The sequence below is a fragment of the Cladophialophora immunda genome (assembly GCF_000835495.1).
Source record: "Cladophialophora immunda strain CBS 83496 unplaced genomic scaffold supercont1.1, whole genome shotgun sequence".
Lineage (NCBI taxonomy): Eukaryota > Fungi > Ascomycota > Eurotiomycetes > Chaetothyriales > Herpotrichiellaceae > Cladophialophora > Cladophialophora immunda.
The window spans coordinates 6757238-6775678 of record NW_015622541.1 but is presented as its reverse complement, the minus strand read 5'-3'; the positions used below and the strand labels follow the sequence as shown (position 1 = coordinate 6775678).

Sequence of the window (18441 nt, the reverse complement as noted above, 5' to 3'; positions counted from 1 at the left end):
GATGTGTCCAATCGAGGTGAATAGGTCGCCGGACGTGCAAATGTTTGGTGGAGTTTGCACGGCGGATGTGGTTTCGGCCTGGCATTCAGGCCCCGAACACAGCCCACCAACCCACTCCTTCGAGGCCTCCTAATTTTGGATCATTAGGGAAAAGGCTGATCTGGGGTACAAGGCACCTGCTACGGCGATACTACGGAGGACTCGTACTCCGTACACTTCCGTCGATAAGATTCTGACAGCACGCAGCCATTGACGTGGAGGAGGTTGGGAAGAGATCCGCTTGGGAACTGGGCCTCATCAGGTACACATTCAGTCGAAGGGTATGTGCACCTCTATATCGAAGAAAGAGTATCTTCGGGGGCAATTATGTGCTCAAGAATATAGTGAGAAATGTGACAAGACCAAGGGCGAGAGAAGAATCGGCCACTCATCACTGTCACATCCGTCATGGATCCTTTGTCCTTCCTTTCTCTCTGCAGACTGCGCATCAGCCTCTCCTCGTCATCTTCTTCTCCTGCTTCTTCCGCATCTTCTCATTCTCCCTTTCCAGAAACTTCCTCTGCTCCTCCGCGCTCATGCCCTTCATCTTCCGTTCTCTTTCTTCCTTCTTCATCTTATCCAGCTGTTTCAGCCTCTCCTCTTCCGCCTCCTTGTCCGAAATCTTCTTGAGCTTGCTCTTTTCCTGCTCGCGGATCGTGTTGATCTTTCTGAGCACCTCAGGTCGGAGGTGCGACTGCGAGACGAGGACGTCGGGTAAGCGGAGGAAAGCCGCGAACAGAGGCAGGGTAGGGAGGTAGTTGCCATCCGAAGGGAGACGAAGCGAGATGTGGAGACGTTTTTTCGGCGCCGTTTCGTTCAAGTTGGTGGGTTTGTCATGAGGTTGGTCCGTGATGATGAGGTACTGGAAATAGTCTGGGCCAGCTTCATGAAGTGCATCGACCAGTTCTTTGGTGAGCATCCAGTCACTGATTTCGGCCGACTCGCTCATGCATGTAGCCCAGTCGGGGAGTTTGGCGTGGTCTTTGGTGAACGTGAGAGACAGGTCGTACCGTTCCTCGCGGAGTTTGCGCATCGCCAACTTGTTGACCACGGCGAAGACGAACGGGTCGTAGGCTGAGTTCCCCACGGATTTTGTCTTGCCTGCTTCCTCAGAGCCCGGAACGGACGGTGGGACGAATTCCTTCTCTTTGCCGTCAAAGGTGTAGATGACGGCTTCCATCCTCTCGGGTTTGGGTTTGATCGACTCAATAAACATTCCCGTGAGTTCCTCCGCCAGCATCATCATGGGATTCATGCGCCTCTTCAAGTAGATCTTGACATCCATAAATGCCACATTTTGTCGTCCGGTCGCATACGACTCGTACTCCCATGCGGCCTTCTCCTTCAGCAGCTCGTCCGAGATGTTATCTCCCTTGTTCTTCACAATGTCCTTGAACAAGCTCACATCCCCAGGAGACACTCCGCCTTCTGCACTGGGTTCAGCATTCGGGATCGCACTGTATCCAACGACCGCAAACTCTCGCTCCAAAAGAGGGGCATGGACGGCCATCCATTTTTTTGCTTTGCGCCGGTTCGTCCTCGTTCCCCAGAAATGCACCAGAAGGGCCAGAAGAATAAAAGGTATAAGAACACCCTCCATCATGAAGTCGGACAGCTGGGTCCGTTCCCACACGCGATACCATTTCGTGTAAACCACTGGACGGCCTTCAACGGCAGCTCCTGTTGCAGTAGCAGCTTGCGCATCGGCGGGAGAGACAGGGATCGAGGCCGGCGAAGGCGCAGGAGCAGCTGCGAAATCTGCAAAATCTAGAGGCCCGGCATGAGTGAGTTTGAACGTGGTGTTGGGGAGTGTTGTCTATTCACCTGCATCATCGGCGACGACGGGCGCCTGGGAAGGCTTTGGGCCGAGAAGAGACTTAAAGTAGTCCATGATGGACAAATAAAGTAATGGTCTGGATCAAACAAATGACCCCGACAGTTCTCTATGCGCAGATAAGGGCTGCGCTGCGTTGTTTTGACACAGGAGGGAAGGGAAAAGTGCAGAAGGCCGAGGACTGCGTTGCTCCAGCTCTCCACAATTTCTTGCAAATGCACTCCGCGTGGCTTGTGGCATCCACTAGCTGCGCAAACTCTCCTGCGTCGTATTCTCGGAACGACCAGGTCACCAAGTAATCCCAAAATCCAGGAGAAATACCGACTTGGGGAAGGCTCTGGCCACATTAAACAGCAATGTGCGACGAAAAGGGTAAAGAACCAATTCTTCAGAGACTTGTTGATATCGTTGAGATCGTGTACACAAAACAACGGTACATAGAAATAGTAGTAATCCCAGCTCTCTGGACCTCCGAGAGGATCCTGAGCCTCGTAGGAGTCTGAATCTATCTACATCAACATCGTATCCTCATCACGCCATTAGTTGGTGGTACACAAGAAAAGAAACGCAAACTTTTAGTCTGAAAGCATCGCTCAAGGAAAATCAAAAGTGCCCCAAAAGCATTATCGCGCGTAGGCTGGAGGAGGATTCGCCTCTTCTTCACGGGACACTGGTCCAAAGCTGCCTTTAAGTCTTTCTTCTTCATACCGCTGCGCCATCTCGTTCGCCATTTTCATCATCCAGGCACGCTCTGCAATGCTGCCTGCATTTGACGGGTCGGCGACAAACTGAAGGAAATTCGGAAGGGCTGGCCGCGACGGGCCTGGGATGGAGTGGAGCTCAGCTTTCTCGCTGACAACAACCTTAGGTTCGGCCGGCTGTTGAGACATGGGTGGCTCCTTCTGATCGAGTAGATACATCGAAGCTCGAGGTGTCTCATCGTCATCGCAAGCAGTAGGAAGTGTTCTTCGAGTCCGAAGCCGAATGGTGGCGTTAGGATCCGTAGCTCGGGGTGTTTGGTGGATGTCCAAGGAGGGTTCCTCGATCTGATCCATGGACTCCTGAGCGGGCGTGCCTTCACTGACACTCCGCATCCCTCCCTGGCGGATCGGTTCGAACGTTGCTGCTCGCTTGATTGCCACAGGGCTTCTCGGCGGGGTCACAGGATTGACACTTTGGGTTGGATCAGAAGACATGGTGGTGGTGGCGGCGGGTGCCGAGAAGACGGACGCTGCAGTCGATGTGCTTTCCGACACACTCGTGGAATCAGCTGTTGAACTATCTTCGACGACCAATTCAGGCTCCCCAGTTTCCGGATGAGGCCGCAGGTCGACTACACGCTTCTTCCTCCTGCGCGCTCTGTGTGCTTGCCCGTGTCTTCCACCACTCATGCTCAGACCGTGGCCTGAAGAAGCGAAGCTCGACAAAGGTGGCCGAGACCATCCGCTATCAAAGGTATATGCCGTCGACGTGCTGAGACTCCCAGCGTACGAGTGGCTGCGAGACAGGGCTGGGGTTGTTGTTCGGGTCAGAAGGCCCGTCATCTCTCCTCGTTCCAATGGACCGGTCCAGGCACGGAAAACAGCATCTCGAATGGATGGAGTGAACAAAGACAAAGTTCGGTGTGAATCAGTCAAGGTAGCTAATCTTAGGAGATTCTTTCGTGAAAACAATGACTGCGTCTCGACCGACGAATCCAGTGATAAAGATGCAACTTCTGCCGGGGTCAACACTGCGCCGGTAGAGTCGACCGGGTCTTGCGGTGGACTGGCCAACGGATCAACCACGACTTCATCTTTTGATATCTGTGTGGCCCCAAGCTGACGTTCCTCCCGTGCTTTATCCTCGGGTACTAACAACTGCAGTGAAAGTCGATGGATGATAGCAGGCAGCTCGTCCATCAACAGCCCGCGTAGCTGGGTTTCAATCTCCTTTTGAAGGAAGTTTGCAACGAAAGGTATCGAGTCAAAAGTAGAGGAGACGCGTAGAGACTCCAGAGGGTCGTTGCGAAAGACCAGAGTCAACCCTTTCTGTCTCGAAAAGACAAGAATAATGAAGCCGGACAAGCGGAACTCGGACAGGGTGATTTGAAGTGGTATGGTCAGACCGGTGTCGGCAGCCAAGGGTCGTGGTGTAGCAAACGCGGAGCGAGTGCGTAGGTATGTGTTCAATGGATTTGCTTGAACTTTTGTCTTGAGAGTGAGATATGCGTTCCCATTGTACATCATCTTGAAAGTTCCACGGAATCTATCCTCTGCCAAATCGCCGATCTCCAAAATCTCCAGCTCGGGAGGAACATCTCCCAGGTTGAGTTCATTGACGATTATGTCGTCGACAATGATGGCAGGCTTAGGGTCGGCTCGATTGAGAGCATTGGTGAGGAGTTCTTGGGCGCGCGGTAGGAAGCCGGCGTCCGTGGACAAGGGCGACCAGTTGAAGTTGAAGGCCATGGTTGACGAGCACCTGCGAGGTGTGTTTTGGCCTTATGGATAGGGACGACCGCGTCGAGCTGGCATTGTTTGTCTTTTGTGCATCTATGTTCTGACCTGGATGCCTGGATTGCTCACTCAGACCGAGCACATGCGCGCAGCCGGAGGGAGGGCCAACTGATATGACCTGGTGACGCGATCGGCGGCTGTGCAGAGTCTGCGCACGCCTCACCGGTCGCTTGATGGAAACAGAACAGATAGCACGGAGGTCAGTAGCAAAGAAGATGTTTGCAACGCCAGGGGAATGTCGTTTGGTCGTGGTTGTTATTGTATCCTGGCTGTTGGACCCCCAGGACCAAGTACCGAGATTAAGACCAAGAAATTCTTTGCCATTGCATTTGCTTCCGCCCCGCCGTCTCGCCGTCACCTGAGTTTCGGAAGAAGCAGGCGAGCAGCTCGTCTGAGTTGCCCTTTTGGGTAACTGCCGGATGACATCACCTGTGTCACCCATCACTCCACATGGGTGACATGTTCAGCCTCGTGAATATCAAACCCTTTCTAGTACGAACAATGTGTCAACTTCGTATTGTGGGTAAACGCTCTTTGGGAGAGCATTTAGTTCAACATTGTACCTACTTGGAGCCCCTTGCAGAGGTCCGCATGCCGAAGACCAGAAAACCATCAGTTCAGCAAACCCGTTCTGCCACACCCGGACCCGCTCTTCTACAGATCTTCACACAGGGTGAAGACCAAAAGGTGAGATTATATGGGCATCTGGAAATTCAAACATATCAATTAGATTATCAGAAAATCTCCCAACAATCACAAAGACCCCTACTCAGGAAAGAGGCTACAAGAGCCAACAAAACACAATGAGAGAAAGAGACTTAACGAAGTCAACAAGCGAAGGAAATGGTTCTAGTAGGCGATCCTCCGATCCCACCTCCACCATCGAATGAGATATACCAGGTAACCTGCCCCGGGCAGGAATCAATGTATCTCGACCGGAAAAACCTGCCACTGCGGGTTTCACTTCCCACCACCTCCTACCAAGGAGCTGGTGGAAAAAGTTTTTTTGCTACTTCTCGGTATTGGATTTTTTGGTGGGTGACCCTGTATGTTTGTGTGTTGTGTGTTGGTGGGGTCGTTGTGCCCTAGTTGCGATGGGCTTTTGTCGACCTCCTCGAACTCAACCAGCATCTCAACAGCCAGACCTTGTGCCAAGGCCCAAAGCCTCGAGGCTGGCAGCACCTCATACTCGCATAGTACTTGACTCTTCGACTGGAGAGGAGGCGAATACGCGTGTTGATCTATTGAAGCTTTCCCCAGTCGTGCATTCTGCTCTTCCATGCAGCCATTCTCTCAGCCACATACTTTCTCGGAATATGGCTAAAGCCCTAGCAACATTTGGATCTCCAAGGTTGCTTCGGCTTGTATCGCTACGAATCTTCTCCCGTCCCAAGACACGATGTCTGCGCAAACAGTGCCAGAGGTAGGCGTCATTTTTCGTCCATCCTTAATGGACCCGACTACTTGTATCAAGTTGCACTTAGAACCCGAGTCTGGAGTCAACAGAATCGATGTGGCATGGGGAGGTTTGGGGTGCTCACGAGCTGGCGATGTTTAGATCACAGCACGGAGGAATACTGAGGAATACCGCATGGATTGAATTCCCAGACTCGTCCGGGAACATGAAAATTGCAGGCCTGGACACAGCTGTCGATATATGTGACCGCCGCTACTCAAAGCAATATCCAGAACAAGAGCAGGGAGCGGCCCATACTGCCCACCAGAAGAAATGGCACGGCCCAAGCAGCTACAGGACTTTACTGTGGCTGTTGTCTTCAGAGACGCATCTCGGAGCACCTTCAACGACTCAGTCCGGTATTCCGCTTTGGGTTGGGAGAGCCAGAGAAGGTGACAAGTCACCTTACACATATCACACGCCACCAAAGACGTCTCGTTTACGGCAGTCTTCCATCTCTCCCCATGCCGCCACGGATGCGTCAACTCCGGCCGAGACTCCACCTCCACCTCCACCTCCACGCTACTCCAACCCGTGCACTTTGGTTGGAACTTCATGCCCTTTGCCGCTTAACAACGCCGATCGAAAAGCCGAACCAAAAGCCGAGCTTGAACGCGAAAACAAGGAAACGCACCGTCTCTTTTCCCTATCTACCTGCCTGTTTTCCTTCTTCGATATGCACCCTTCACCTCGTCCATCGCACAATCTTTCTGCCTATTGAAAGGAAGAAACAACACTGTTGCTCCTAGCCGTCCGCGTGAGGGTCAGCCAATCAGCCCCAGCGACCGGCTAAATTCGACGACCTCTCGCGCGGGTCGTCTCCCACGGCGCGACACTGCTTCCTCACTTCTCGCCCCGGTTTTCCACCATCCATCCAGCACGACTAGCGAACTAACTATAAGAAACGAATGCTTTGAAGAGAAAAAAGGGCCGCGGCAAGAGGCCGTATGGGTTACTTCCTCATCAATGCCCGCAAGGCCAACACTCATCCCCGGTATTATCTTGACAGGACGGATGGGGCGTACGTTACCGATTCCCACCTGCGTGATGCATGTTGAACGGGCCAGTCTAGATCGGGGCGCTGCGTTCCTTCGTGGCAACACAGTACGATGGACAGCCGCGGCGGACACTTGTCGGTCCTGACTTCCATGAGCTGTCCAGGTGCTCTTCCGATCGTGTTGGTACTTTTGCACTGCCTACGCATCTGCCGGTCGCTTGATCGCTCAGCTTCGTCCAATGCTTCCACACAGATCGCTCGTCCCGGTTTTCCACGATGCAGTGCAGTGCATGCCGGAGGAGCACGCCGCACGCCGCACGCCGCACGCATCATCAAGGTGAAGAATGCGTAGCAAGAGCAAATTCACCCCCACGAACGAACTCACATATTTATGTATGTATGCATGCATGCAAGGCCCAAGCTCCTTGCCTGTATCTCTTTCTCTCTGTGTATCCATGTCTCCGCCTCTATGCATATCTATCTCGCCAGCCTCTATTCCGCGCGATGGAGCCATCGTCCATGAGTACGATGCTAATTCAGGCTGATATGCTGGATATGACACTACTCGCACCCACGGGCACGGTTGTATACGCCGGATGGACATTGTCCTCGGGACTGCAATACGCCGTACGATGAGTTCCTCGTATAGCGGACCTAAGATCTAGATACCTTGGTGGGTAGCCGAGTCGGCCGACGGACAATGGACAATGGACATTCGGAGGCGTTGTTTCTGCTATCTGTGTGCGCGTACGTTCATTCAGCGGGAGTAGGGGCGGAGTGCAATGAATGGCTAGGGTACTGCAATTTGCACTGGTCTGGGTATCTACCTACGCAGCACCATGTCTCTATGGCCGAGATAGAATCGCATGATTAGGGTAGTTGAGAGGTACTGTAGAAACTCATGAAGATGTTAAAGTCTTCAGTCTATTCATTACGCTTCGGCTCGCTCGACCCGACTTCGCTCTTCGTCTGATGCCGTCGGTCTGGCTTGTACAGGACCTGTCTTGTCTTGCCTGGGGGCGTCTGGATATTCTCGTCTTGACGCGCAGGGTGTATACATCTCCGTAGCACCGGGACGCCAGACGACCGAGTCACGGCGATGGATCATATCACACAAGCCTTTCCATCATCGCATAGAACATCCCACACCGTGGACCGAGTATGGTGTTACAGCTTCGCCCCTGCATTTGCGCACTCTCCTAACCACACAACGACCATGACCACGCACGTATCGACATTTTCGCGCGCGCAAGAGATGGATTGAATTGTGAGATGACCTGACACGCGACTTTACTTGACTTGGCTTGACGTGAAGCGGAGGTGAGGATGATGTCAATGTGCGAATGGCGAGATCAGACGACACTGCGGTGCTCGACGACGGCGGCGTCGATCTTCTCGGTGCCCGAGGCCAGGACGGCCTTGGGCTCGATGTCGACGAAGCCGACCTCGGCGTCCTCGCCGTCGAAGATCTTGGCGATCTCCTCGAGCGTGGGGCCCTTTGTCTCGACGTACAAGAAGTACACGAAGACGAGTTCCAGAGCGATCCAGCACTATCAAATCCCGCAAAATTGGGGGGTTTTGTCAGTATATGTGTGCATATACATTTTATATGAAGGCAGAAAAGAGCCCAAGGAGAAAGGAGAAAGGGGGTGAATTGGGATGCCAAGGGGGGAACTCACAGTGTAGATGGTATACAGCTTCCAGTTCGGCTTCAGGTGGTCGAACCCCAGGGGGTTGACGTACTGGTTGATGACCAGCGCGACCTGGACCCAGAAGTTCATGACCATCAGGCCCTTTGCGCGGATCTTGAACGGCAGGATCTCCACCGTGTACGCGACCAGCAAGCCCGACCAGGCGAGGGCGTAGGAGAAGTTGAAGATCCAGATGAAGGCCACCACGGCCTGGCCGGCGCCCTTGTTGTGGTTGTCCTGGTAGATGGCCGAGCAGATGGTCCAGATGGTGAAGCACACCAGCATGCCCGCGGTGGCGGCCAGGAAGAGCGGGCGGCGGCCGACCCGGTCGCACAGCAGGGCGCAGGTGCACGAGACGATCAGCGACATGATGGCCAGGCCGCCGTTGAGCCCCAGCTGGGTGTCCGAGTTGGTGATGCCGATCGAGTTGTAGATGTCGGTCGCGTAGTACGACACCAGCCCGTTGCCGGACCACTGCGAGAAGAGGCCCAGCGAGGCGATGAGGAGCAGGCGGTACCGGTTGCCGCGCGACTTGAGGAAGTCGAGGTAGCTGGACGACTTCTTGGCGATGAACTCGAGCCGCAGCGTCTCCTTGATCTCGGCGTACTCGAACTGCACCGTCGGGTGGAGGTCGTTGCCGTTGGCGTGGTACCGCGACAGGATCGAGAGCGCCTCGTCCGCCCGGTCTTTGGAGATCAGCCACCGCGGCGACTCGGGGATCCACCAGATGAAAATGATCTGGATGATGGACGGCGCGCCCTGGACGATGGTCGGGATTCTCCAGGACCATTCGCTCGGGATGTGCTTGGTGCCGAAGGACAGCCAGGTGTTGACGATGGACCCCAGATTCCACAGGCAGTTATAGATGGCTGTGATGCGACCCCGGTGCTGCGGATGGCACAGTTCGGTCAGGAGCAAAGGCGAAGAGAGCTGGGCCATGCTGTTTCCGAAACCCATCAGGAACCGGCCACCCTTGAACATGGCGAGATTCTGAGAGGCGCCTTGGACTGCTGCGGCAATGATCATGAGAACGCAACCGATGACGATGGCCGCCTTGCGACCATAGTGGTCAGCAACGAAGGGTCTGAGCAGCAGCATCAGCAGGCGATCTTTGATGTGTCACCGAAACGACTGCCATAGACTTACACAACTGGCAAACTCGCAATAGAACCAATGCTGTACAGCGCGGTCAAGAGACCCAGGTTCGACCCTTGGGGGTTGTCGAAGTAATCCTTCCATTGATCCAGAATACGGATGTTGTTCAACATGGAGCTATGAGACGTCAGTCGCCGTGTCTCAAGACGATAACATCCACGATTTATTTGCCCGACACACTTACCCATCGTAGCCGGTGGTCGCAGAAGCAACACAGATGATAGCCGCATAGAAATAAAGCTTCCTCAAGCCGGGATCTTGTAGCCAGTTGACTCTTTCGAGCTCCGGTGCTTCAGCCTGGGCAATCTGGACCTCGTCGGCGTGCGAGACGCTCTTCTTGATCTTAGGTACCATGATGGCGGTAAGGTCAAGCCGTGGATGAGTGATGGAGGTAGTCAAGGGTGTTGCACTCGGGCTTGAAGGAGTGGCAAAGTCAGTCTATCATTCCAGCGGGTGCATGGCCATATATATATATGTACTGCAGTCGATCACCGGAAGTTGCACTCTTTTTGTCCTTTGGAGCAAGAACCTCCCCAAAAGAGCCCATTGAGCCATCTGCCGACTTGGCCAGGCTTCCGGCTGAATTGCGGTAGGAGAATCATGCAGTTGTTGCAGCCAAAGGAGCATCATCAGCCTGGTCGGCTAAGGTGGCATAGGCCATAGCAGGAGTGGATCGACACGAGGTGCCATCGCAACCCAAAAAGTCTGTGCTGAATCACATTGTGCCGCGCCGTGACCCTCCAGAAGGACTCCTTTCGACCGCCCTGAGAAGAAGTAACCAGGAAAAATCGGCTCGTGTCCAAGGCGTAATAATCAGGATGCTGGGTGGCGGACGGGGGCATCCTCGATTCGTTCGCTTGGGGGTCTAGCGCTCCTTCTGGAAGCTAGATTGTCAATTGTTCTCCCAGGGGGCATAGCTGAGTCCGCTAACATGACACACACACACACACCTTCCTTACTCCGTTGGTCGAGACAGGGGGGTTACACGCCGCCAGTGGCTTTGTTGATGTTTCTTGGGTTGCCAGATTTGATTGATTGTTTTGGTCCATTATTGATATATTGATAATCTGGAGCCTTGTGGCGACAAGTGGATACGAACAACTGTCCGCCACTTTCCTACCCCAGACTGCAAAGGGCGAATGGTCCAGCCTTGGCCGTCGTGGGGAGACTGTGCAAATACGGAAGACGGCAGCAGAGTGGCGTTGTATGACGTCGCAAAAGGACAGAGACCTCGTGAAGGTTGTGTCTCTCGACCTCTCCCACGAGCCACTGCATGTCCAAAGCCAATCGACGGGCCGAAGATGCATGGATCAGCGGGTTTCTTGGGGACGCGGACTCCCTCACGAGGAACGAAAGAATGGGCCCCAACTCCTCTCTCCTTACCCCAGATTTGCGGTTGCAATTCCCACATGTGAGAGAGACAGCTGTCCTGGCTAAACGGCACTGGCCCATCAATCAGCACCGGCCCCTTGTCCTTCTGTCATTCCCGAGGACGAGAGCTGGGCATTCCGGCTAAATTCCCATCAGGCTAATCATTGGGCAGCCCCCACGGGGTATTTTGTCGTGATGGAAATGCTTTCGCCGGGTCTCCACGGTGGAGAGACAGCTGCTTGTCTAGCTCGGGTTCCGGCTCATCCCGTATCTTCTCCCGTGATTTGAGATTGCAATGCAGAGACGGCCGTAGTGGCCAGCCGTGCCGGCTCAGGTGGTTGACGATATTCGATCTTGCGTAAGATGCATGCCAGATCGGGCAGCAGAGGGCTAAATAGGCTGGAATGAGCTTGTCGTCTTCGGGGATTATCCAAGTCTGAGCGAGTTGGCACGCCAAAAATTGACATGGTCTGGGTTGATGGTGTGGTAGTGTCGTAGTTGCAGTGGCAGGAGACTTGAGCTCTTTGTCATGCACTCCAGCAGGCGACCAATACCACCGTTCAACCACGAGTTTTAAGGGGACATCCTTCAAGGTTAGACTCTGACACGAAGCACCAAGCACCAGAGTTGCTTCCAGAATCGAACCGAGAATGTGCCACAACAGAGGCAAAGTCGTTCTTGATGACTGATGGGGCCCCGTAACCCGGATTACTGGTAATACTTAGGTAGGGAAGGGAACGAGCCCAGCCGAGGCAAGCCGAGTAATTACAAAAGAGTTGTAGACACATACGGTTAGGAGAAAGACTTTACCTGGTCCAGCACGTCTCCTGCTCCTGTGCTTGTGCTACGTAGGTAGTTACCACCAGCCGATATCTGGCATCCTATACTGCGGAAGCATGCGGATCTACGCCTCAAAGGTAATTTATCCAGTTCACTACTATGAAATCCTGCAAGATAATCAGAGTAGTCAGGCCACATGTTGCGCAGAGATAGTGGCGATTTCAATGCACCGCTAGCTCTTCAGCACAGGGCTTGCTACCATCCCAAGGTATACGAGCATGATGCAGGGGAGAACCTCAACAAAGGCGAACAAGCTCAATGAGACACTTCGAGACAGGCAGATTTGAGGCAATGTACATTTTTGAAACAGGTATGACACTAGTTATCACTTTTATAAATCTCACTTCTATTAAACCCCAGGTAATGCGTCTTGGCTGTTGGGCACAAACCATTAATCTTACACAACCTCCTTGCTGGGCGCATCCACATTGATCTTCTTGTGGACACCGTCATCGACAGAGCCAGTAGCCTCGGATCGACCTTCATCCTCCATCTCCTTGGTAGCCTCCTCAGCAGGAAGATCCTCAATTTCTTCGGGCAGAGTCAGGTTGAGGATCATGGAGACCAGGGCGGTGATGGCGAAGCCCGTCTCGCAGATCAGAACAATGGCATCGTAGAAGCCGCGAAGGGCGTGATTGTCTCCGTTATAGGTAAACACATAGCTGAACCACGTGGGAACCAAAGTGGCTCCATACCCGAGGGCTAGTGCTGCTGTGAGGATGAACCGCGTGCGACGGTTGAAGGGGACACGGTTCACGATGGCCATTCCAGATACGGCGCTATCATTCCAATGTCAGTACCAAATAAATATTCATCGCTAGGGCAGACGACTTACACTGCGCAGAACAGGAATGTGGTCATGCCTCCAAGAACCGGGGCAGGAATGGCAACAAGTGCTGCGGAGAATTTGGCAAACACACCAGCCACGATAAGGAAAACTGCGTAATGGTCAGTGACTCGTCGCGATGCCAATCGGGAGTTTGTACGTACAGCAGCAGAAGTATCCTGCCTTGCGGTTTGCGCAGCGGGTTAGAGCAATAACACCGTTGTTCTGGGCGAATGTTGACATGGGGGTGATAGTCATCAAGGCAGCCAGGCATCCATTAAGACCATCAGCTAAAACACCACCCTGGATACGAGACTCAAATTGTCGGCCCTCGACTTCGAGGCGTGAGACATCGCAAGTGGCAGTGATATCGCCAATGGCTTCGCAGGCGCAGATGATGAAGACCACCATGATGGGCAAAACGATGGGCCCGTAGAGCGAGAGCTTGAATGTCTTGACCCAGATGAAGGAGCCGACGGGGGCCGCGGTGATGCCCGAATCGTCAAAGTATCCACAGGCTGCAGCCACAATGCAGCCCATCAATAGACCGATGATGACGCTGGTGGATTTCATGATCGGAGAGCCAAAACGCTCGCAGATCAGGATGGTCACGAACACCAGGAAGCCCAATCCGATAAACTCGGCGCTTCCCCATGGGAGAGCATGCGGAGCTCCCACTTGAGGGCAGACGGTGAAGGGGCCGCTGTCTGGGCGCGCGGCGCAGAGGCCTGAACCACCAGCCCAATCGTTGAAGCCTGATTCAATCAGGGAGACACCGATGAGGATAACGGTCGGACCAGTGACAATGGGCGGGAAAATCTTGCGTAGCGCCTTGGGTGGCAAGAAGGACAGCGCGATTTCAACCAAAGCACAGAGCGCACACGTGCCGATGAGGGCGCCATAAGCATCAGGGCAGGGCAGGCGGTTTCCGTCTGCATCTAGTTGACACTTGCCGTTTGCATACATCTGCGTGAAGGCGCCGGTGGCAACGGGAATAATTGCGAAAGATGTTCCCACGACCGAAATCAAGCCGGTGCCAATAAAGTACGGTGTCCTCCAAATATGAAACCGCGTGATCTGGATCGAGGACAGGATCCCACACACAATCAGAGAGGTGCTGACGAGGTATTGCTGGTAGTCGGCGGATAGATTGACGCCTCCTTGGCCGGAAAGGATAATGGGCGGCGTCATGATACCAGCCAACATGGCCAGAGCATGCTGAAAGCCCAGCAGGAGCGCCAGAACCATGGGCATGGGGTCATGGAGGCCGAAAAAGGGCGATGCGCGACGAGGCTTCTTGAGAAAAGGGAGATTCGGTCGGAAAAGGAAGGCATAGTCATAGTCGCCAATCAGGCCGTGCTTGGTGAAGAAGGTCTTGCGAATGCTGTTGGCACGGTCGGCGAGGGTCTTTTTGGGGGTCATGTCTGGCCCGATGCGGTCTGCTTCGCCCATTGCGAGTAGTAGGTTCTTGGTTGTCTCGACTTGAGTCTTGGTTCACCGAGGACGAGAGGGAATGGTAGAGTGAGTAGTCGAAGAGGGGGTGCTGTGGTCGCGTGCTCAATCGAGTGAGGTCAGTCGTCTGGGCACATTTTCACCACCCTCAATGCGAAGCTCCCCCTCTCTCTTTATACCGACGTTGCTGGAGCTGCAGCGCAGAACCTGACTCGACGGGCCATGGCCAGCTCCGCCCAAGAGCTGCAAAGTCAATTTCTCGTTGATCAGGCGCTGATCAAGATGGCGTTGGGCCAGACGGGGTCGATAGCGAGGCATATCGCGATGCAAATGGGCGGGACCCAGCACGGCGGGCGGCGACGAGCAATCAGAATGAATGAGTGCTAGGCACTGATTAGGTCGCTGTGGTCCCTTTGGCCCCCTTGGGCAGGATGCTCGTATTGGCGAAGGGCCCTGCGCATGGGCAACGATCAAGAAGAAGATGCAGAACTTTCTCCGAACACCGTGCACCGCGGTCGCTGGCTGCGTCGGGACACGCCTGTGAGGGACTGCACGTTATCGACGCGCGCTGATTGGCCCGGAGCCCACCGACCGCCCAGATAAATGGCTGGGCATTGGCAGGGCTTGACCAATGCCTGCGACACATTCTTTTTCCTCTCTCCTCTGTCCTCTCTTCCTCCCGCGACTGGGATGCGCCCCTTCTTGCTTCTTGCGCTTGGAGCATCTCGACCAGCGGCTTTCCATTATTCGACCTGTTTACGTTTGCCGTCACCGCTCTGACCATCGGATAAGAAATCCTGCCACGATTACCGAGTATCAGAAAGACCAGCCTGGTCCGCTGTCGGATCTCACCCACCTCGTGCCATGCCCTGCCCACACAGCATCTCTCCAGACCCATCGACAGAAAAGAAAAACGCAAACAGGTCACGCTAGTAATCCAATATCAGATCCTCATCGGCGCCCTCCTATTGGCTTCTCTGACCAGATCACACGAAACCCAATGTCATCAGTTTGGTGCAAGAGCATCTGACATCTGGACTCGGCTTTTCTCCCGCTGCACCTGAGGCTCGTGATGTATCTGCAGCTTCTTCTGATTCAGCTGTAAGGAACTAACATTTTCTACCTCACAGCATGGCCCAGATCGGGTTGATTCAAAAGGTGACTGTATTAGCGGTAACCTCAAAAAGTTTGACGAAACTGTGTACACTGCGCGCTTTGTCGTTCAATCTGGACCAGTCCCTCAATCCCATATCCTCACGTCGTCTATCTAAGTGATTGCCTTGCCCGCCTCTCGTTCAAAACGTTCTGGCCAACGGACTCCACCTTCTCAACGTCGGACCGAAGAAGAAGAGAACATACACTAACACCACCAAACCAATCGAGATAAATGCCAGTGTTGAGAACGCCCATCTGATGTCCATGTTGGCAAACATGGCAACACCAGCGTGTGCACACCCCGCGGCTATGAGGAAACTCGGGATAAGGAAAGCTGCGATGGCGCTCGCGGCCACGTTCGGGTACGAATCCGTGATGTAGTTGAGCATGGCCAACCAAAGAAGCGGGTCGCAGAAGCCGAGCACAGCGCCCGCCACGACTGGAGACCAGTATGATACGGAGCCTAAATCAGGACTTGTTAGGGCTCAAGGGATCATGGGAAAAACCGGCATCTTGATACTCACCATCGCACGTCCAAGCAAACCAGAACAGACTGATCGGGAACAGCCACACGCTCACCAGAGATGTGAGGAAACGGGCTTCGGGCCTATGGCGACCGTGCTTCAACCTGTCTCGGCGGAAGAGGTAGGTCTGAACGGGGACGAAAATAAATGTCACCGTGACACCTGTCCTCGGGTTAGAATAGATACACAGGCCTTCAAACGCGATCACGTACCAACACAGAAATTAAGATAGGTCAATGATGCCCCGATATAACTGAGCCCGTTGTCGAAGACGAACACATCGAAGACGCCATCGAGGTAGAGGAATAGCAGACCATAGGCAAACCCATTGTATCTAAGCCCACAAGTCAGTTAAATTAATCTCCGAGACGTGAAATCACTCACAGGCCGAGCGAGATGACGATGGGCTCGGTGAACATGATCCTCAGCGCCATTGTCGCCACAAACTTCACCTCCCGCATCACGGAGAGCTTGCTGGACCCCATTGCGATATCCAGGGCGTTCTGATCGACGCTACCCCGTCTCTTGACTGCCCTCGCAATGACGATCCGGGGTAGGGTCTCGGGCATGAAACACAGGCCCAAGGCGAAGGCACCGCCAATGATGATATTGATGTAGAAGATCCAGCGCCATCCCAAGCTCTCATTTTCGCCTATCCACTCTCCGATCGGCGAGCCCAGACTCGGTCCAAAATTGGCAGAGAGGACGAAAAGAGCCATAGGCTGCGCCGCCCCATCGTGGTCGCCAAAGAGATCGGCGATGGTCCCTGCAACATTACACAAGGCGACCGAGCCCGCGCATCCGATGAGGAAGCAGAAGATGACCAACATTGGGAAGTTGTCGGCCAGAGCGGTGCCGATGTTGAGAATCGCATAGGCCAGGATTGAGCCCACGTATACCCATTTCCGCCCTCCAATGTCGGATAGAGGACCAAGGAATGCAGGCCCGACGGCTGTACCGACGATGAACATGCTCTGGCCGAGCGTGGCGACCTGTGTGTTGCTGGTCCACTTCTCCATGATCAAGAATTCAACCGAGACGTACGTCGTCGACGTTAGGGTGACGAAGACTTGGAGAAGGCAGTACACGAAGACGATATACCACTTCTTCCATAGCGGCCACCGGATCGGATGAGCATCCGAATTGGTTTCGATCTTGGAGAGCAGAGCAAGGGGATCCTCTCTGTCGATGGTCGCCTCGAGGTCGGTGTTTTGTTGTATACTTTCCTTCTTTTCCAGCATGTCCGGTGACGGCACCAACGGAGGGGTCGTGTCACCCGTCATTATAACGACGCAGTGCGCAAGGCGCAAATTCCCGGTTCGAGGAAGCCAGAAACGCACTGTCTGCGGGGATAGATTTCAGTATCCAAAAAGCGAAGCCAAATCGACGTCGTGAAGGTGCCGACGAGATGGATTGACAGAGCGAAACTCCCTGCGAGCGGATATTGAAGAAATATGAAAAATAGCACAAGTGGATATGTGGAGCCCGGGATGGCGATGCCACGACCACACATCAAGGATCGGAGCTCGAAGCTTGCGAGTGCTTATCGCAAGGCTTGATGGTAGCCAGTGACGTGGTAGTGCGTCTGGGCAAGGATCGCCTCAGCAAGCCCCGATGAGGGAGCAGGTGCTTTTGCTTGGTTGCGAGCCATTGTTATCGATGGAGACGGCGACAAGGCAAGGCCGAGGCAGCGCGATGGACCAGTGATGGAAGCGGGATTCAAATGGGCACCACTGATAGCGGCACGCGTCGGAACCATATGGCGAGGTGGCTGCAACCTTGGAGCAAAAATTTCGCCCGCGATTTTCTGCTGATGACGTGAAGCTCAAGCTTTTGGCTGCACCGAATAGGAAGGAAGCAGACGGCGTGGTGGGTCTGGAGCTAGTCGACTTCCGGTTAGTGGCTATCACAGGACCAGCAGCCTCTTCCGAGGGCCAGCTCCTGGATAGAGGAAAAGGTACTACATCGACACAGCTAACGATACTGGTGCTCATCTAAGAAGCAGCTGAGTTCTGCACTCCAGTAAGCATGATAGATAGACATCGGTCTACTGATTCGCAGAGGCGACGGCCCTGATGCACTGAAGGCCAAACCCAATTCCTGACAACTTCGGCGAGCTCCTACGAACATCTCTCTCCTTCTCTCTGCCGACAGCACGGGCGGCGTGGGCAGGATGCGAAAATTGTCACAGTGGACTCCGAGGTCATCTGCGGAGAGCCGATGGCAATGCACCGCGAACACTCGTCTCGGCTACACGGTCCAAATGCGACTTGGGAGTCTTTGAACTCCATTTGAAATCGGATTCTACCCTGCAGTGCATAACCGGAAGCGGAAGCAACTACTCCACCAAGTGTATAAATTCCAAGTCCCCAGAGAGCGAGAGGGTTTGAGTGGCTCATCAGCCGAGGATCCGCGAAGCCTATGCGGCTACAGAAACTCTGCGATCACCTTTTCCTTTGACGAGAGACGCTATGTCAAACCTTTGACGATAAGAAACAGGGCCACCCCACAATCCCCGCCATATTCGGTGCTTCTTTCGAGCCGGGCTTGCTGTGAGGAACGAGAACCAGCCCGCTGCGCCTCTCTCTCAAAATGTGGTTGTA

The 18441-nt window shown here is 54.0% G+C and overlaps 6 protein-coding genes across 6 annotated transcripts; 1 reads left to right on the top strand and 5 right to left on the bottom strand.

Moving 5' to 3' along the window:
• Window positions 1-168: 168 nt before the first annotated feature.
• Window positions 169-2055, bottom strand: PV07_01987 (uncharacterized protein). Its single transcript, XM_016388571.1, has 2 exons — window positions 1864-2055; window positions 169-1806 (listed from the first exon to the last, which is right to left on the bottom strand). Exons 1-2 carry the CDS (start codon window positions 1928-1930, stop codon window positions 488-490), a joined length of 1386 nt encoding a protein of 461 aa, XP_016255499.1. The 5' UTR covers window positions 1931-2055; the 3' UTR covers window positions 169-487.
• Window positions 2056-2153: 98 nt separating this feature from the next.
• PV07_01986 (uncharacterized protein) lies at window positions 2154-4692 on the bottom strand. The gene has a single exon (XM_016388570.1). It carries the CDS (start codon window positions 4321-4323, stop codon window positions 2497-2499), a length of 1827 nt encoding a protein of 608 aa, XP_016255498.1. The 5' UTR covers window positions 4324-4692; the 3' UTR covers window positions 2154-2496.
• Window positions 4693-4876: 184 nt separating this feature from the next.
• On the top strand, window positions 4877-7723 carry PV07_01985 (uncharacterized protein). Its single transcript, XM_016388569.1, has 2 exons — window positions 4877-5058; window positions 5110-7723. Exon 2 carries the CDS (start codon window positions 5883-5885, stop codon window positions 6546-6548), a length of 666 nt encoding a protein of 221 aa, XP_016255497.1. The 5' UTR covers window positions 4877-5058; window positions 5110-5882; the 3' UTR covers window positions 6549-7723.
• On the bottom strand, window positions 7676-10428 carry PV07_01984 (uncharacterized protein). The gene is made up of 4 exons (XM_016388568.1): window positions 9855-10428; window positions 9662-9787; window positions 8504-9599; window positions 7676-8374 (listed from the first exon to the last, which is right to left on the bottom strand). Exons 1-4 carry the CDS (start codon window positions 10022-10024, stop codon window positions 8177-8179), a joined length of 1590 nt encoding a protein of 529 aa, XP_016255496.1. The 5' UTR covers window positions 10025-10428; the 3' UTR covers window positions 7676-8176.
• A 1731-nt stretch (window positions 10429-12159) lies between these two features.
• On the bottom strand, window positions 12160-14619 carry PV07_01983 (uncharacterized protein). Its single transcript, XM_016388567.1, has 3 exons — window positions 12872-14619; window positions 12717-12819; window positions 12160-12660 (listed from the first exon to the last, which is right to left on the bottom strand). Exons 1-3 carry the CDS (start codon window positions 14157-14159, stop codon window positions 12279-12281), a joined length of 1773 nt encoding a protein of 590 aa, XP_016255495.1. The 5' UTR covers window positions 14160-14619; the 3' UTR covers window positions 12160-12278.
• A 560-nt stretch (window positions 14620-15179) lies between these two features.
• On the bottom strand, window positions 15180-17554 carry PV07_01982 (uncharacterized protein). Its single transcript, XM_016388566.1, has 4 exons — window positions 16223-17554; window positions 16051-16172; window positions 15839-16000; window positions 15180-15777 (listed from the first exon to the last, which is right to left on the bottom strand). The coding sequence occupies exons 1-4, from the start codon at window positions 17119-17121 to the stop codon at window positions 15455-15457; spliced, it is 1506 nt and encodes a 501-aa protein (XP_016255494.1). The 5' UTR covers window positions 17122-17554; the 3' UTR covers window positions 15180-15454.
• Window positions 17555-18441: the final 887 nt, after the last annotated feature.